The 13,976-nt window shown below is 43.2% G+C and overlaps 1 protein-coding gene across 1 annotated transcript in view; it reads left to right on the top strand.

The window, feature by feature from the left end:
* The window catches only part of COL6A5 (collagen type VI alpha 5 chain), a 117,647-nt gene that overhangs the window by 40,313 nt on the left and 63,358 nt on the right, over window positions 1-13,976 (top strand). Inside the window, exons 7-13 of the mRNA XM_019726036.2 lie at window positions 1,201-1,776; window positions 4,744-5,319; window positions 7,087-7,427; window positions 7,533-7,614; window positions 9,423-9,565; window positions 10,109-10,201; window positions 12,320-12,373. Of these exons, the coding sequence (XP_019581595.2) occupies window positions 1,201-1,776; window positions 4,744-5,319; window positions 7,087-7,427; window positions 7,533-7,614; window positions 9,423-9,565; window positions 10,109-10,201; window positions 12,320-12,373 (1,865 nt within the window). The remainder of the gene's footprint in view (window positions 1-1,200; window positions 1,777-4,743; window positions 5,320-7,086; window positions 7,428-7,532; window positions 7,615-9,422; window positions 9,566-10,108; window positions 10,202-12,319; window positions 12,374-13,976) is intronic.

A 13,976-nucleotide genomic window follows, 5' to 3' on the forward strand; every position in this document is an offset into this window, starting at 1 on the left:
TCAGTATAAACTCTGAGTTCTGTCAATGGTGCTAAGATTTCTCTTATAACAGCTTAATTGGAGGTTTTTTGTTTTTTTTTTTCTCTAAGAATGGCAGTGATTCCAAAACTCTTGGTAATGTTGAGACATTCTAAGAAAAGCTGACCTTAAGACCACAGCCCCACATTTGAAATCTGCAGAGCTCTTTCTGGTATTTCTTCATTTTGATAAATGTAATGTTTGTGGAGGGCCTATCTATAGCCTAAGGCCAAATTTCAGCTGACTCATACATTAGATCAACTCATAACATATCATCAGGACTAGTCACCCATCTTGATAAATATTTATTAGTCTAACAAGGTTCCTATATCTGTAGGAACCTGGATTATTGCCCAAAGATAGCCTGAGCTCATCCACAGTGTCTTAGACTTGAAAATTTGAGACCTCAGTGCCAGAAATAAGGATTGGGGGTATGATAGGCTGGTGGAAAGTGGAGAAAGCCAACCTTGGGAAGGCATGTGCTTATGTTACTGAGGGAGGGAGAAGAAGGGAGAGAAAGCCCCTACTTTGGAGACCCTAGGTCACTAGGCTTCTACTGTGCAGGAAGGAGGGCTTGGGGCTAGGGATGAGGTCATAGAAGCCTTAGCTCTCCCGCAATGTGAGGCCACTCCTTTTCTGAGTTGTAATTCAGGAGGTCAGGGAAAGGAGGAGCCCAAATCAATGTGGAGAGGCCTCGCAGGAGTTTGCCTATCAGAAGCTGAGAAGGTAGCTGGAGCCAGAGGGAATAGAATAAAAATCCCAGCTTATACAATGAGCCTCTGAGCTGTTTAAACCAGCAGGCCAGTTTGGCAAACACCAGTCATGTCTTACCCTTATGTTGACATTGACTTCTGACATTTCCTTCCAATTGAAAGCATGCTTAGTAAAAGGCATTACATATCCTAGTGAGATACAGCAGAAGAGTATGATGTGGCATAAGGACCACCGCTCATGGAGTCATATCGATAAGGGTCCTTGAAATCATGAGCTCGGCAAGTTGTATATCACTGAGCCTCAGCCTCTTTCTCTGTAAGATGGTAGCAACCACCTCTAAGAACTAAGTGAGATGCAGTATCTGCCACATAGAAGGCTCACAGCAAGTGTTAGTTTGCTCTCCTTCTCAGCTGTCTGTGTAGAATGCACTGCAGAAAGTTTGTGATGCCTGCTTTCTTCTACTTTCAGATTGTAAACGTATTAAACTGTTAGACACAGTGTTTGTGCTGGACCATTCAGGCAGCATAAATTTGCAACAGCAAGAAAGCATGATTAACCTAACCATCCATCTGGTAAAGAAAGCGGATGTTGGCAGGGACCGAGTTCAGTTTGGAGCTGTCAAGTATTCCGACTATCCTGAGGTTCTGTTCTACCTCAATACGTACTCAAACAGATCAGCAGTCATTGAGAATCTGAGGAGACGCAGGAGCGCGAAAGGGAACACCTTCACTGCCAGGGCTCTCGAGTTCACAAACAGCCTGTTCACAGAGGAGCACGGCAGCCGCATCAAGCAAAACGTGAAGCAGATGCTTATCATCATCACTGACGGGGAATCCCATGACCGACATATGCTCAATGACACGGCGTTGAAATTAAGAAACAAAGGTATCATCGTCTTTGCAGTGGGTGTAGGAAAAGCCAACCAAAATGAACTGGAGGCTATGGCAGGGAATAAAGAGAACACGGTCCATGTAGATAATTTCGACAAACTGAAAGACGTTTACCTGCCTCTACAAGAAAGCATGTGTACCAATGCACAAGAGGGTAAGTTATGATTTTTAACCTTTCTAGGGGGGTAGCAATAAAAGTTGAAGCAGAAAGTAAATTATGTCTTGGCTCCCAATTACCTGGCTGTCATGGGCTGAGCACTTCTCTGCTCAGGCGACATGTTTTCTCATCTCTGAAAGAAATGCGTTGATTGAGCAAGATCCTAAAGGTCCCTTCCCACTACAGTGTGCATTGAGGAGATAGAAGAAGGCTTCAGAAGCATTCCTTGCTGTCTTGCCATCTTGTTGCCTTTTTCTTGTTTAGAAGGGAACTCTCCTTAGGATCAGTTTCACCGTACCCCATTTCATGGCTACTTATGCTGCTCCATTTGCTTCATGGTCTCAATGTAACCACTGGGCTTCAGTTTCAGGCCAAACTCAAGTGGCGCCACGGGTTTCATGGTTTAAACAGATAAACTTTTGTCTTCAAAGATCCAGGATCCTCTAAATGGGATTCTAGGCATTCTATAGGGCTATAGGAAGTTCAAGTGGTCTAATGAGCTTTTCTGGATAAGGGCCATTATTGCAGAGGGAAGGACATGGGAGTTCAACATGGGGTAATGGAGACTGGCTGCTGGGAACAGAGAGGGAAGGGGCCTAAGCTGATTCCGTCAGATACCACTGGGTTAGGGTAAGCTGCAACCATCACAGCTGAGTGAGGAAAGGACGAGATGTGCCACTTGAGCTGAAAGCAGCAGAGATTGAAAAGTCGTCGAGGAGGGCCACTGTGCCTCCTTGGAAGGTCAAGATCCTTCTGGTAAGAATTTCTCCTTCCAACCTGGCAAGTGAATCAATCATCGAACTACTTCCTTTCTTCTTTCCTTCTTCACTCCCTTCCTATGGACTTCTTTTCTTCCTTTTGTCCTTTCTTCCTTATTCTCTACCGGTTTGAGATCTACTTTTGAATCCAACACAAATCATGCTTTAAGGCTGACATTAACCTATTCCCATCTCTGTAAGCAGTCCAATCCCAAATAAAACCTTCTCCCCAAATCCTGTGTCAGATCAGAATCAGCTGTGCTGAATGACACTGCGTATGTCTGACCACCATAGCTCTACTTTACTTAAGTAAACAATAAATTTGTTTACTTTACTTACTTACTACTTACTTTACTCACTACTTTACTACTTACTTTACTTACTTTACTTTACTACTTACTACTTTACTTACTACTTTGCTTAAGTAAAGAATAAATTTATCTTTTTGGTTTCAGATACTGAATGATGGTATAATCTTTAAAAAAAAAAAGCACGACTTTCCACAGAACCGTGGGACCATCTCATTTCTTTGTGGTTTTTGGCCTGTCCCTGGACTCCCACCTGAAACCGGGTCTCCCCGCCATCTCTGGTCACTATTCAGTCCATTCTTAACACTGAGTGATCTTTCTACTACTTACTGGACTATGTCACTGCTTTGCTTACAGTTTTCAATTTTTAAACTCCTGAGTTCTGTCTAGCCCCTGCCCACCTCTCTAACCTCATCTGTTACCCTTCTCTTCTTCAGAATCTCTCCTGTCATTCTGAAATTCCTCCACATCTTTGCATGCCCCATTCTACCCACCACGAACACACAAGTGCACCACTTCCCCTGCTCCACCTAGCTTGTCTGTCACGTTTCAGCCTTTGTTTGCCAGTTTCCTGACCCAATACCCAACAGTGTCTCCACTGTGTTTCTCAACTCCTGCACCTCCTATTTCTCTGATGGTAGCACTTAACATATATTTGCTATTTCCTTATCTGTATCTGTCAGAAGACTGTGAACTCCTTGGGCAGGCTTGGCCCTTGTTTATCATTGGGTCCCCACAAATCTAGTAAGTCCATTGCAAGGACTACAGTCTTTTCCTAGGAATATGGGGGCTGTTTTATTCTCATCTCCCATCCTTACCTTATGGATGTAGATGCTAAGATGGAGTTCAGGATGCAAGAATTTTATTAGGGATCCACACTATGAAAGAAAGGGGGAAAGCAGAATAGGCAGAAGAAGAAGTCAAAGAGTGATGCATGCTTGACAACTCTTCAAACATGACAAGGAACGCTGGAGTGAGAATTGTCCATTAGAGTTGTCCAGCATCAGACTAAGACGACTGGGTCTTTGTACCCCCTTCTCACTTAGTTCCCAGATGTAGGATGCCATAGGAAGGACATGGCCTTTCGCTGGGCATCTCTGCAGTGAGGCTGACCCTGAAGGAGCTAACAGCTAGAGCTGTTTGCTGACCACATTTCCACAGTTGGGCAGTAAGTCCTTCCTTGAAGGTCTATGTGGGTAGCCCATCTCTGTGTCTTACAAGGAATTGTGTGACAGTGGGCATTCCTTTGTCTCAATTATCTTTAGTAATCACTTTAGTGCTGTCCTTATACCTGCTATTGTGTTTGATTGAAATTTAGTGTAGAGGATCCTCCTCTTGGTTATAGGATATTTTACACTGGATTTCAGGGAGATGACTCCATGTCCTGTTTACTAGCCATTAACACTTGTCTCTTGAAGTTTTAATAATTGGGTGATGCTATTATTTTTAAAAATTTGCAATAGAAAAAAATGCTAGATTTAGGATAAAAAAGATTGAGAGGTCTAGGTACCAGCTTCATTGCATAGCAATTGTATATTCTTAGGCAAGTTACGTAACCCCTGAATTGCATTTCTGTACCTATAAATTAGAACAACTCAAAAAATGGTCATGAATATTAACTATTACTGTATGCCCAAAACATTTTAAACTTTCTTTCTGTGAGTAGCTTTCATTGTCTTTTCAAATGAATCGTGAAAATTTGAAACAAAGTCTATTATCTTTCTCCTTTCCACTGTTTTTCCTTCTCTTTGAGGGCCAATTGATGATTTTCTCTTCTTTTAATTTGTCTCAGTTTGCTACTAATGTAGGTATTTAGCAAAGCAATTTAAGTATTTAAGTAAAGGGAAAATTCAGAATGATTTATGAGGAAAATAACTGATTTATTTTTCCAATTGCAGTCTGTAAGATTCCAGAAGCCGATGTGATTTTCTTTTGTGATGGCTCTGACTTGGTATCTGATTCAGAGTTTGTTACCATGACGACTTTCTTGTCAGACTTAATTGATAGTTTTGACATTCAGTCTCAAAGAATGAAAATTGGGATGGCTCAATTTGGCAGCCGCTACCAAGAAATGATTGAGTTGGGAAACTCTCTGACTAAAATCCAGTGGAAGACTCAAATTCAAACTATCACCAAGAGCAGTGGGCCTCCGCGAATCAACTTGGCCCTGAAACAAGTGAGCGTTATGTTTCATCCATCTGCTGGTGGGAGAGGAAATGCCGGTGTTCCTCAAACTTTGGTTGTTATCACATCTGGGGATCCCCAAGAAGATGTGGCAGATGCAGGAAAAATCCTGAAAGACCTTGGAATTTGTGTCCTGGTTTTGGGCATAGGACATGTTCATAAAGCACAGCTTCTGCCAATCACAGGCAATTCTGAAAAAATAATCACTTTTCAAGATTTTACTAAATTAAAGAATGTGGATGTGAAAAAAAGAATTGTCCGGGAAATCTGTCAGAGCTGTGGGAAAACCAGTAAGTGTTCATTTGCTTTTCATTTGTTTTTCTTTAATTGCATCTTCCCAGTTCTCCATTTCCCAAGATGTCTCATGGGCTCGCTCTAGCAGAACATATTTTTAGAGTAGTGTGCAGTGAGAATGGACTTCTCCCCTGTTTCCAGGAAGGTTGGGGTCAGTCAGCCTCCCTCAGAAGTAAGAAAAAGGTGCAGAGGCTGCAGGAGGCCTTGGTTGTCTTCTGGTCCATCCTGTCCCCTCTCTGCAGCCCAGTATTTATGCTCCTCTTAGCACCTGGAACCCAGTCTCCTAGTTCTACTTCTCAACCTCCAGGAGGCCTAAAACAATGCCTTCCATCCAGTAGGAAGTAAGTAAAAGAAATATTCGCTGATGGGAAATTTTACTATTTTAACTTTATTAAACCATTTCATAAAGGACTCGGTGAACGTGTGAGCATATGTGTGTGTGTGATTTCTGCCTTTAATGATGACATTCATATAACTGTAACATCGTAAAGATTTGAATTGTCCTGAGAGATTATTGAATCTCCAGAGATCACGCACACAAATAGCCGCAAAAGCCGGGTAGGTAATGTAAATGGGTCAAGTGGGCAGGTAGTGAATAAAATGAACGAAGAGCAATGACTCATCTGGTGGGGTTGTCACTATTCAGCTCCAGCTCATAGAAGCCATCTGGGACTCAGGTTCTGTACATTTGGGCTGGGAGGTGGGAGGGTAGCACATCCGGAAGTAGCAGGGAGTGACAACATTTTGTGGAATTTGCATAACACAGGTAGACATTCCTCAGAGTGCTTCTATTTCTAGAGTTGTTATGACTGAAGCCACTTCTGTCACATAACATGTTGTCTTTCCAAGCTCCCCCATTCGGGATGCTCACCTGGAGGCAGATTTCAGTGGTAGAGAGAGCCCTGGCCTGGAACCAGAAAGCCAGGGTTCTAACTCCGGCCTGCAGCAGCAACCTCCATCAATCCCTGTCTCCCCATGGGTAACATGAGCAAGTGCACAGTCAGTGGTGACCAAATGGCATCGTGCATCTGAGTTGTGTTTGTCTTGTCCAGTGTTGACAACTCGTTAAATTAGTTGACAGCTTTTGCAAACTGGAGAGTTTACATTTAAAATGTAGATTCCAGGCTTTTGTTTGAAAAATCAGATGATCCGATCGTCACACTGGGTCCCCTTTCCCACATGACTATTCTCAGCTGGAGCTGAACAGAGAACAGGTAGGTCATTGCTCTCCATTCATTTCATTCACTCCTTGCCCACTTGACTCATTTATTAGGTTGGTGCAAAAGTAAGTGCGGTTTTTGTAATTATTTGTAACCTTTTAAACCGCAATTACTTTTGCACCAAACTAATATGTTACCTACCTGGCCTTTGCAGCCATTGGAGTTTGTGACCTCTGGATTCAATAACCCCTAAGGACAATTCAAATATTTAATATGAGTTAATGAATCATAATATGTCACCATTAAAAGAAGAAAATATGCACACACACACACACACACACACACACACACACACACACAAAGCCAGACACTGAGAATGAAACTAAACCATGATTAGAACTTCAAATAGCTATTGGAAGTTGTGTTAGAGGAAGCAGCTGTATCATATGTTGATCAAGCAGCCAACATCTTCCTTCTTGGACACTTTTTTGTTACCAGACACCCTCTAGCTCTGGGCCATGACTGCTCTCTTTTTTCTGCTGAGTCTGCCCTTCCTTCCTCCTGTCTACTCACTAATCTGGCCTCCTTTCCCTTGGTCTCCAGATTGCTTTGTGAATATAGTGATCGGGTTCGACATTTCCACTCACGTGCCAGGGCAGCTGTTGTTCCATGGCCACCCCCGGCTGGAATCATACCTCCCAGGTATCTTAGAGGACATCACCTCCATCAGGGGTGTGAGCTGTGGGGCAGGTGCAGAGACGCAGGTGAGCGTGGCCTTTAAGGTGAACAATGACCAAGAATTCCCTGCCACGTTCGAAATCTACCAGGAAACAATATTCGACAGGCTGCTGCAAGTCACTGTCAATGGGCCAACTCATCTGAATGCACAGTTCTTGCAGTCGCTGTGGGACACCTTTGAGGATAAATCTGCATCCCAAGGACAGGTATCCATATCCCATTCTATCTCCATGTTCTGTCATGTGTTTCTCCCTCCCAATTATCTATTTCATTCTCACATCACTCCACTCTCTGCTTTCCTCTTTCTCTAGGTGCTACTCATCTTTTCAGATGGTATTGGGGATGAAAGCATCACAATGCTTGAAAATCAGTCAGACAGGCTCAGAGAAGCAGGTACGTACTGAGTTAAAAATATAAATAATGAAGCCTGGAATGTACTGAACAAATCTCTACCCTGTCTGTTTAGTCACGTGTGGCAGATGTTGTTGGTGCCCTGTCCAAAGCCGCTTGACCAGCCTGCACATTCATCCCCCAAAAGCTGCAACTGCTGTGGCCAAGTGCTTACTCTTGTGACCTTCTGCAGACATGTGCCCTTGACTGGTGGAGGTGCGATTTTACCACTTCCCACCTGGGGGTGGATGGGAGGCGATCAATGATATAGAAAAAGTGGGTTAACTCTGGTGCGATTTACACTCCAGAATCCCGCATGAATCAGGCCAAAGTGAAGACCTTACTGAGTCATCCTTCCTTCAACTTCCCCTTCCCTTTCTTCCTCCTCTCTCTCCCGCGATAATGCACATACACACAAATTCCTCTCTCAGATTCTGCTTCTAGAGAACCTATTGTTTCTGATTTTCCACGTGCATGATAGCACCATGGATTTTGAAAAGCAATTCTTACTATATAATCACTGTCCATGTTATAGTTTCAGGCTGAGCTGGAAGCTAAATGTAGAAGTTGAGAGTAATTTGCAGTGACAGGAGGCTCCACTGGGTGTCAGAGGGGGTGCATTAGTTGAGACTTCCTGGGTGTAGGGTTCATTCATCTTCCATGGGCAACCTCCCGCGAGGCCACAAAATGTCCTACTTTATTGCTGGGTTGTGTCACCCTCCCGCCTCAGATCCCTTCAACTCTTTCCACTGTATGTCCAATGAGGCTTTGTAAGATCTGGCCCTGCTCCCCATTCCAGCCTTCCTCCACTCCTCACACTTAGTGTTCCAGCATATGCAACCTTTCCCATTCTTCTTCCAATGTACTTCCCAGTCCTTCCGTATACGCTTTTCATTTGCCTTGAACTTTTCCTACTCTCCACTCCTTCCCAGTTCTCTCCACCTCCCATTTTTGGTTCTTTTTTCCTTAACCAACATCCATTCATCCTTTAGGATCAGCTTAGACATCTGTTCTTTGCAGAAACCTTCCATGGCCTTCCCAAACTGAGTTAGGAGCTTCTCCTTTAGGCTTTCATAGCTCCCTGACGTTCCCTCTCAGAGCACTTACCACGTCTCAGAGCGACTATCTGGTTCTTGTCCACCTCCTCCAGGAGACCATGCCTCTGTGAGGGGAAGGAGCATGCCTATCCTTGTCATCTGTGTCCCTGGTATAATGATTAGTACTTTATAGGCTCCTAAGAAGCAAGTATTTGTTTAACGAAAGGATGGATAGAGTAAATGAACTAGTGAATGAATTAATAAATGAGTGAGTAAATGAGTAAATGAACTTGTGGGTATGGACTGAAATTACCCTGGGTTTTCCTTAGGCTCTCGGGTCTTGGGCTCCCAGGGGTGTTTGGCAGTGGAAATGACTTCAGAACTTAATTTACATTCAGTAAAATTCAGAAAAAGTCTGAAGATGAACAAGAATAACACCCCTTCTTAAAATTTGCTTTCAAATTCCTAAGAACTGCATTAAAATTGGTGGTGAGATATTAAACAGTTTTCTGTTAGTGTTTTTCTGTAAGATTATAAATAGCTTCTCTTGAATATTTTCTCTTGGGAGACTTCATGCTAAAATTCGGGGATCACTACCTACTGTTTTTGTTGAAAATACAGGCAGTCTTGCTGTTGGTTCTTCATATGTCAAGAGGACCGCTTCCGCTTATTTTTCTTCCCCTTTTCTGATTCTTCGAATAATGTTCACTGAGTGGCTTTTCTCTTTCTTTATGTACAATTCCTTTGGTTTTATATCTTGTTTCTACTGCACAGGTCTTGATGCTCTGCTGGTGGTATCCCTAAACCCAACTGCTCATGATGAGTTTTCCAGCTTTGAATTTGGAAAAGGATTTGATTACAGGACTCACTTGAACATTGGAAAGAGAGACTTGGGCGAAATACTATCACGGTATCTGGTGAGTCTTTGAACGAAAAACTCCAATTATTCACAATGCCATGGGAACAAAATTGGACCACTGATGAGTATTCCCAATGGCTGCCTTGTTTTACCTAAATTCAGTACATAGTCTTGAAAGACCAAAACATTGTATTTTTGTTTTTGAATGCCCTTTCATCCTTTGTTATCTCACCAAACGAGTGCATAGGGAACTAAAAACCAACCAACCCCTAACCAAATAAAAAGCTCCCAGCAGTTTATGCTGTAGAAATCCCAGGAAACAAGAGCTTGTCAACTGAGAACCAACCAGTCTTATGCAGACTTGGCCTGTGGCCATCCATGTGGCCAGCGTCTTTCCTATAAATAGAGCTTTTTTCCTTGGAGAGGGTATGTTGCCAGCGCAATTGCTAACCTAGCACCCTCTCTAAAGTGTCAAGTCAAAAAGCATGTCTTATTCTCTGCAGCCCCTCACCCACAGGGAGAGCGTGGGCTTGTGATTTGTGTGAGTACAATTCTGATGTAATGAAGTTCCTGTTGCTCACGTAAGTCTGCTTTTTTCCAGGGAAACATTGCAGAGAGGACGTGTTGCTGTGCACTTTGCAAGTGTTCAGGGCCTCCAGGACCTCATGGGACCCAAGGACTACAAGGCTCGAAGGTGTCATTTAGTTAAAACTATTTTACTTAGTGGGCCTTGGTTTGGTGTGGGTGAGACTGAGACTGAATGGTTGAATTTGCAACCTTCAATTGATGCTGATGTAAGGTGACTTCTGTGGTGTAGGAGCCAGTTCAGAAAGGCTCTCTTTAGTTTTTGGTTTTTTGATGGCTTAGGTACATTTTATTGGTTTTCTTTCAGAGGGCTCTCTTTTGATGCTGCTATCAAGAATAACTCCCTTTTATATCTCCTTGGTGATGTTGCTTCTTGGTTTTGCAATTATACTTCTGTACCTGCTTTAGACAGTTTGAAAGGTGGCCATTTGTATGTCTTCTTGGGAGAAGTGTCTGTTGAGGTCCTCTGCCCATTTTTTAATTGGAGTTGTTGAGTTGTACGAGGTCTTTATATATTTTGGATATTAGCCCCTTATCAGAGAAGTTGTTTGAAAATATCTTCTCCCATTCAGTTACAAGAACCATATGATTTCACTCATATGTGCGATATAAACACAAAGCAACAAATAAACAAACAAAACAAACAAACAAACAAAATATTTACAAACACAGACAGCAGTATGGTGGTTACCAGAGGGGAAGGGCATTTGGGGGAGGATGAAGAGGGTAAAGGGGGTCAAATATATTGTGACGAAGACTTGACTTTGAGTGGTGAACACACAATGCAATATACAGATGATGTATTATAGGACTGTATACTTGAAACTTACATAACCTTATTAACCAATGTCACTCCAATAAATTTAATAAAAATTAAAAAAAGAAAGTTGGCAAGAGGTGTTAGAAATAGTGAGGAAAGGTGTACTTTATCAGCAATGGATTGTGATTGAACTGCAAAAGGAGCATAGCATTGCAGATTTGTAGCCCTTTAAAAAACGAATTACAAAAGATCAGTGACACAACAATAGCATAGGTGAGTATATTATGATATTCTCATTCAATGGAATGCTCTAAGATGATGAAGATGAATGAACTACAGCTACCCATAACAACATAAATAAATTTTACAAACATATTAATGGCCAAAAAAAGCAAAACACAGAAGAATACAGGTGGTATGATTCCATTTATAAAACAGTTGAAAATAGGCAAAGCTGACCTATAGTGTCTAGGGATGAATAGTTAAATAGTGAGGTATAAGAAAAGGCAAGGAATTATTCTCATCAGAGTCAGGAATGTGCCCCCTGGGGTGGGGTGGGGAGTGGTTTGTGACTGAGTACCTGCCATGTCCCATTTATTGGCTTGGGTGGTGACTACATAGACATACACATCATAATAATTAAGGTGTACCTTTATATTTTATTCACTTTGGTGTACTTTTTCAAATGGGTGTTAGATATCACAATTAAAAGCAGTCTTGTTTGTTTCATTTTAAGGGATCAAATACTATGCTTGCTCCTGACTCTCGCGTGTCCATGCTTGTGGAAGGATAATTTATCTTGGGCTTTTTAAAACTGAGTTATGATGTTTTGCTTAGCACAGTTTCCTCTCTCATTACTTTGCTTAGGTCAGTATTAGAGTTATATTCCTAGAGCACACCCCCTATGTCCCCTTTCTGTATACTGAGCACACAGCTAAGACCTGTCTTGAGGAGGAAAGCAAACCTCAAATGAGCTCCTTGCCACAAGTAAGCCATGAGGCAGTTACATTACATATGGCAGAGGGAGAGGCGATTGCACTTTAAACATATATAAACTTGTTGCGAGGAGTGCTTATTCTTCCTTGAGCTCTCAAAAAAGCAGAAGAAAATAACCCGATCTGTTTGGAAAAGTTATTGATTTGCCTGCTGAAAGAGTTGTGGTGGCCACCACTGTGCTTGGTGCCAATGACCCAGGCATCACAACACTGGTACCCAGAGCTGCAAGGTGAGTTCTAACGGTCACCCTCCTGTAGGCATCAGGAGGGCCACCTCCGCAGAGGGCTTTAGAGAGGGGTGCAAGGACAACAACCAGCTTCAGAGGTTGTGAGACTCTCCCCAAACTCACAGCCACACCTGCAGAAACTACCACCACGTTGGAGGGAGGGCCTTGCCTAAAATGCCCAATGACTTCACAAGTGTGAACTGATGGAAGATGGCTAAAATTTAGTTTTTTCTCTTTCCTCCCAGGGTTCTCCAGGTCTGAAAGGCAGCAGAGGACACATAGGAGAGGACGGAGACCCTGTAAGTTTTTGTGACCCATTACCCCTACACTTAATTGATTTTCTTTTTTATCGAAAGCTTTATTTTTCTATAGAAGAGGTAGATGGGGATTTGTTTACATATTTTTTTTTTTGTAGTTTTGGGGGTAAATGGGTTGCTTTGCCTTTTCTTTTGCCTTGTCTGAATCACTTGCTAACCGTATTTTGGGGGGGGGGGAGGTGGGAGCAGACTCATCTACGTGCTTTCTAGCACTTTTTTATCAGTGGCGCAGGGTGGTGGGCATGCTCCTATCTACCCCCATGCAGGCCGAAGCAGGGTTATCTGCAAGGGGTTCTCTTTGGACCCGAAGTCCAGTGCTTAGTCCATGGAAAGGGAAGCGTGTAGAGCACCCCCAAAGTGTTGGCATCGTGGTTACATGGTTCACAGAGGTTTTGGAATCTCAATCTTTGACCCTAAAACCAGAATTCTCACTTGGCTCTTCAGTCAAATTTTGAAAATGGATTTGGAGGAACTGACACTGCATGGGTGGCTCCATTTGGTTTGGGAAAAGTTCAGGAAGCATCCAGCCTGCATCTCCATCCCCTTAGAATCAAGGCCCACTCCTCGTCGAGGCTGCAAACAAGTTGTGATTGAAAAAACAGGCTCCAGGGTCAGTCAAGGGCTGACCTAGATGTGAAACCTTAACAATATACTCAATTGCTTGACCTTCAGTCTCCTCGTCTGTAAATACTTATGAATTCCTCTGAAACTGTAGTTTACAAAATGACCAGTAAGAAGAGTGCCCTAAGTCACCCCCCCTGTGCCTGCAGAGGGGTCTTGGAGGCCACTAAGCCAGCAGGGAAGGGCTTTAAGTGTGGGGATTAATGTCAAGCCACTGTCTGGCCATGAGTCCGCAGCCTTCCGGTACCTCTCAGCAACCTGTGGTCATGGACGAGGCCTCCTGTTCTACTGGGAATAATCTCAGAATAAAGAAGACAAAGCAGAGGAAAGTAGAATCACTTCTCCCCTCACCTACCAGGAAGGAGAGAATTAAGCTCATTGCTAAACAGTTATTTATCCATACAGCAAACCATTAGCACCTGCTGTGCACCCAGATCTGAGCCAGGCACAAGGGACACCACTAGGAAAGACAGTTGGGGGCTCCTGCCCTCTAGGAACATAACAGTGTTCTTCTCTTGAGATTCATTTGACTCTAGCATTTACCTGTATTTAAGTATTTTCTGGGAGAAACAGGATTGGTGGGGGGTGCACATGTCATTGACCTTGAGTGCTCTTCCCTGTGTGGATGGTCTGAGTTTGGGGATCGCAACCTTGTGGGCCTACTGTGAACACTGGCTTGGAGTAGTGTCACTTCCCATTAACTGCTTCTACTCAGCTCGAGGCCCCGGGCACTGCTTCTGTACCATCAGCCATGCTGACTTTTCCAGGGCAGCACTAAGGCCCTGGGCAAGATGTCGGGGCTATCGTGTACTTCCGGAGCGTTTGGAATGTGACTGGAAAGGAAGGCTACTTCCAAACCTTTGGCTGCGCTGTCTGATGAGGCACTGAAGCAGCTGAGCTCATCTTGCACCTTTGTGTGATGTTGGCTCTGAAAGAAAGCCCTGAAGCTTAACAGGGAAAATGT

This window comes from Rhinolophus sinicus, linkage group LG10 (genome assembly GCF_036562045.2).
Source record: "Rhinolophus sinicus isolate RSC01 linkage group LG10, ASM3656204v1, whole genome shotgun sequence".
NCBI classification, from domain to species: Eukaryota; Metazoa; Chordata; class Mammalia; order Chiroptera; family Rhinolophidae; genus Rhinolophus; species Rhinolophus sinicus.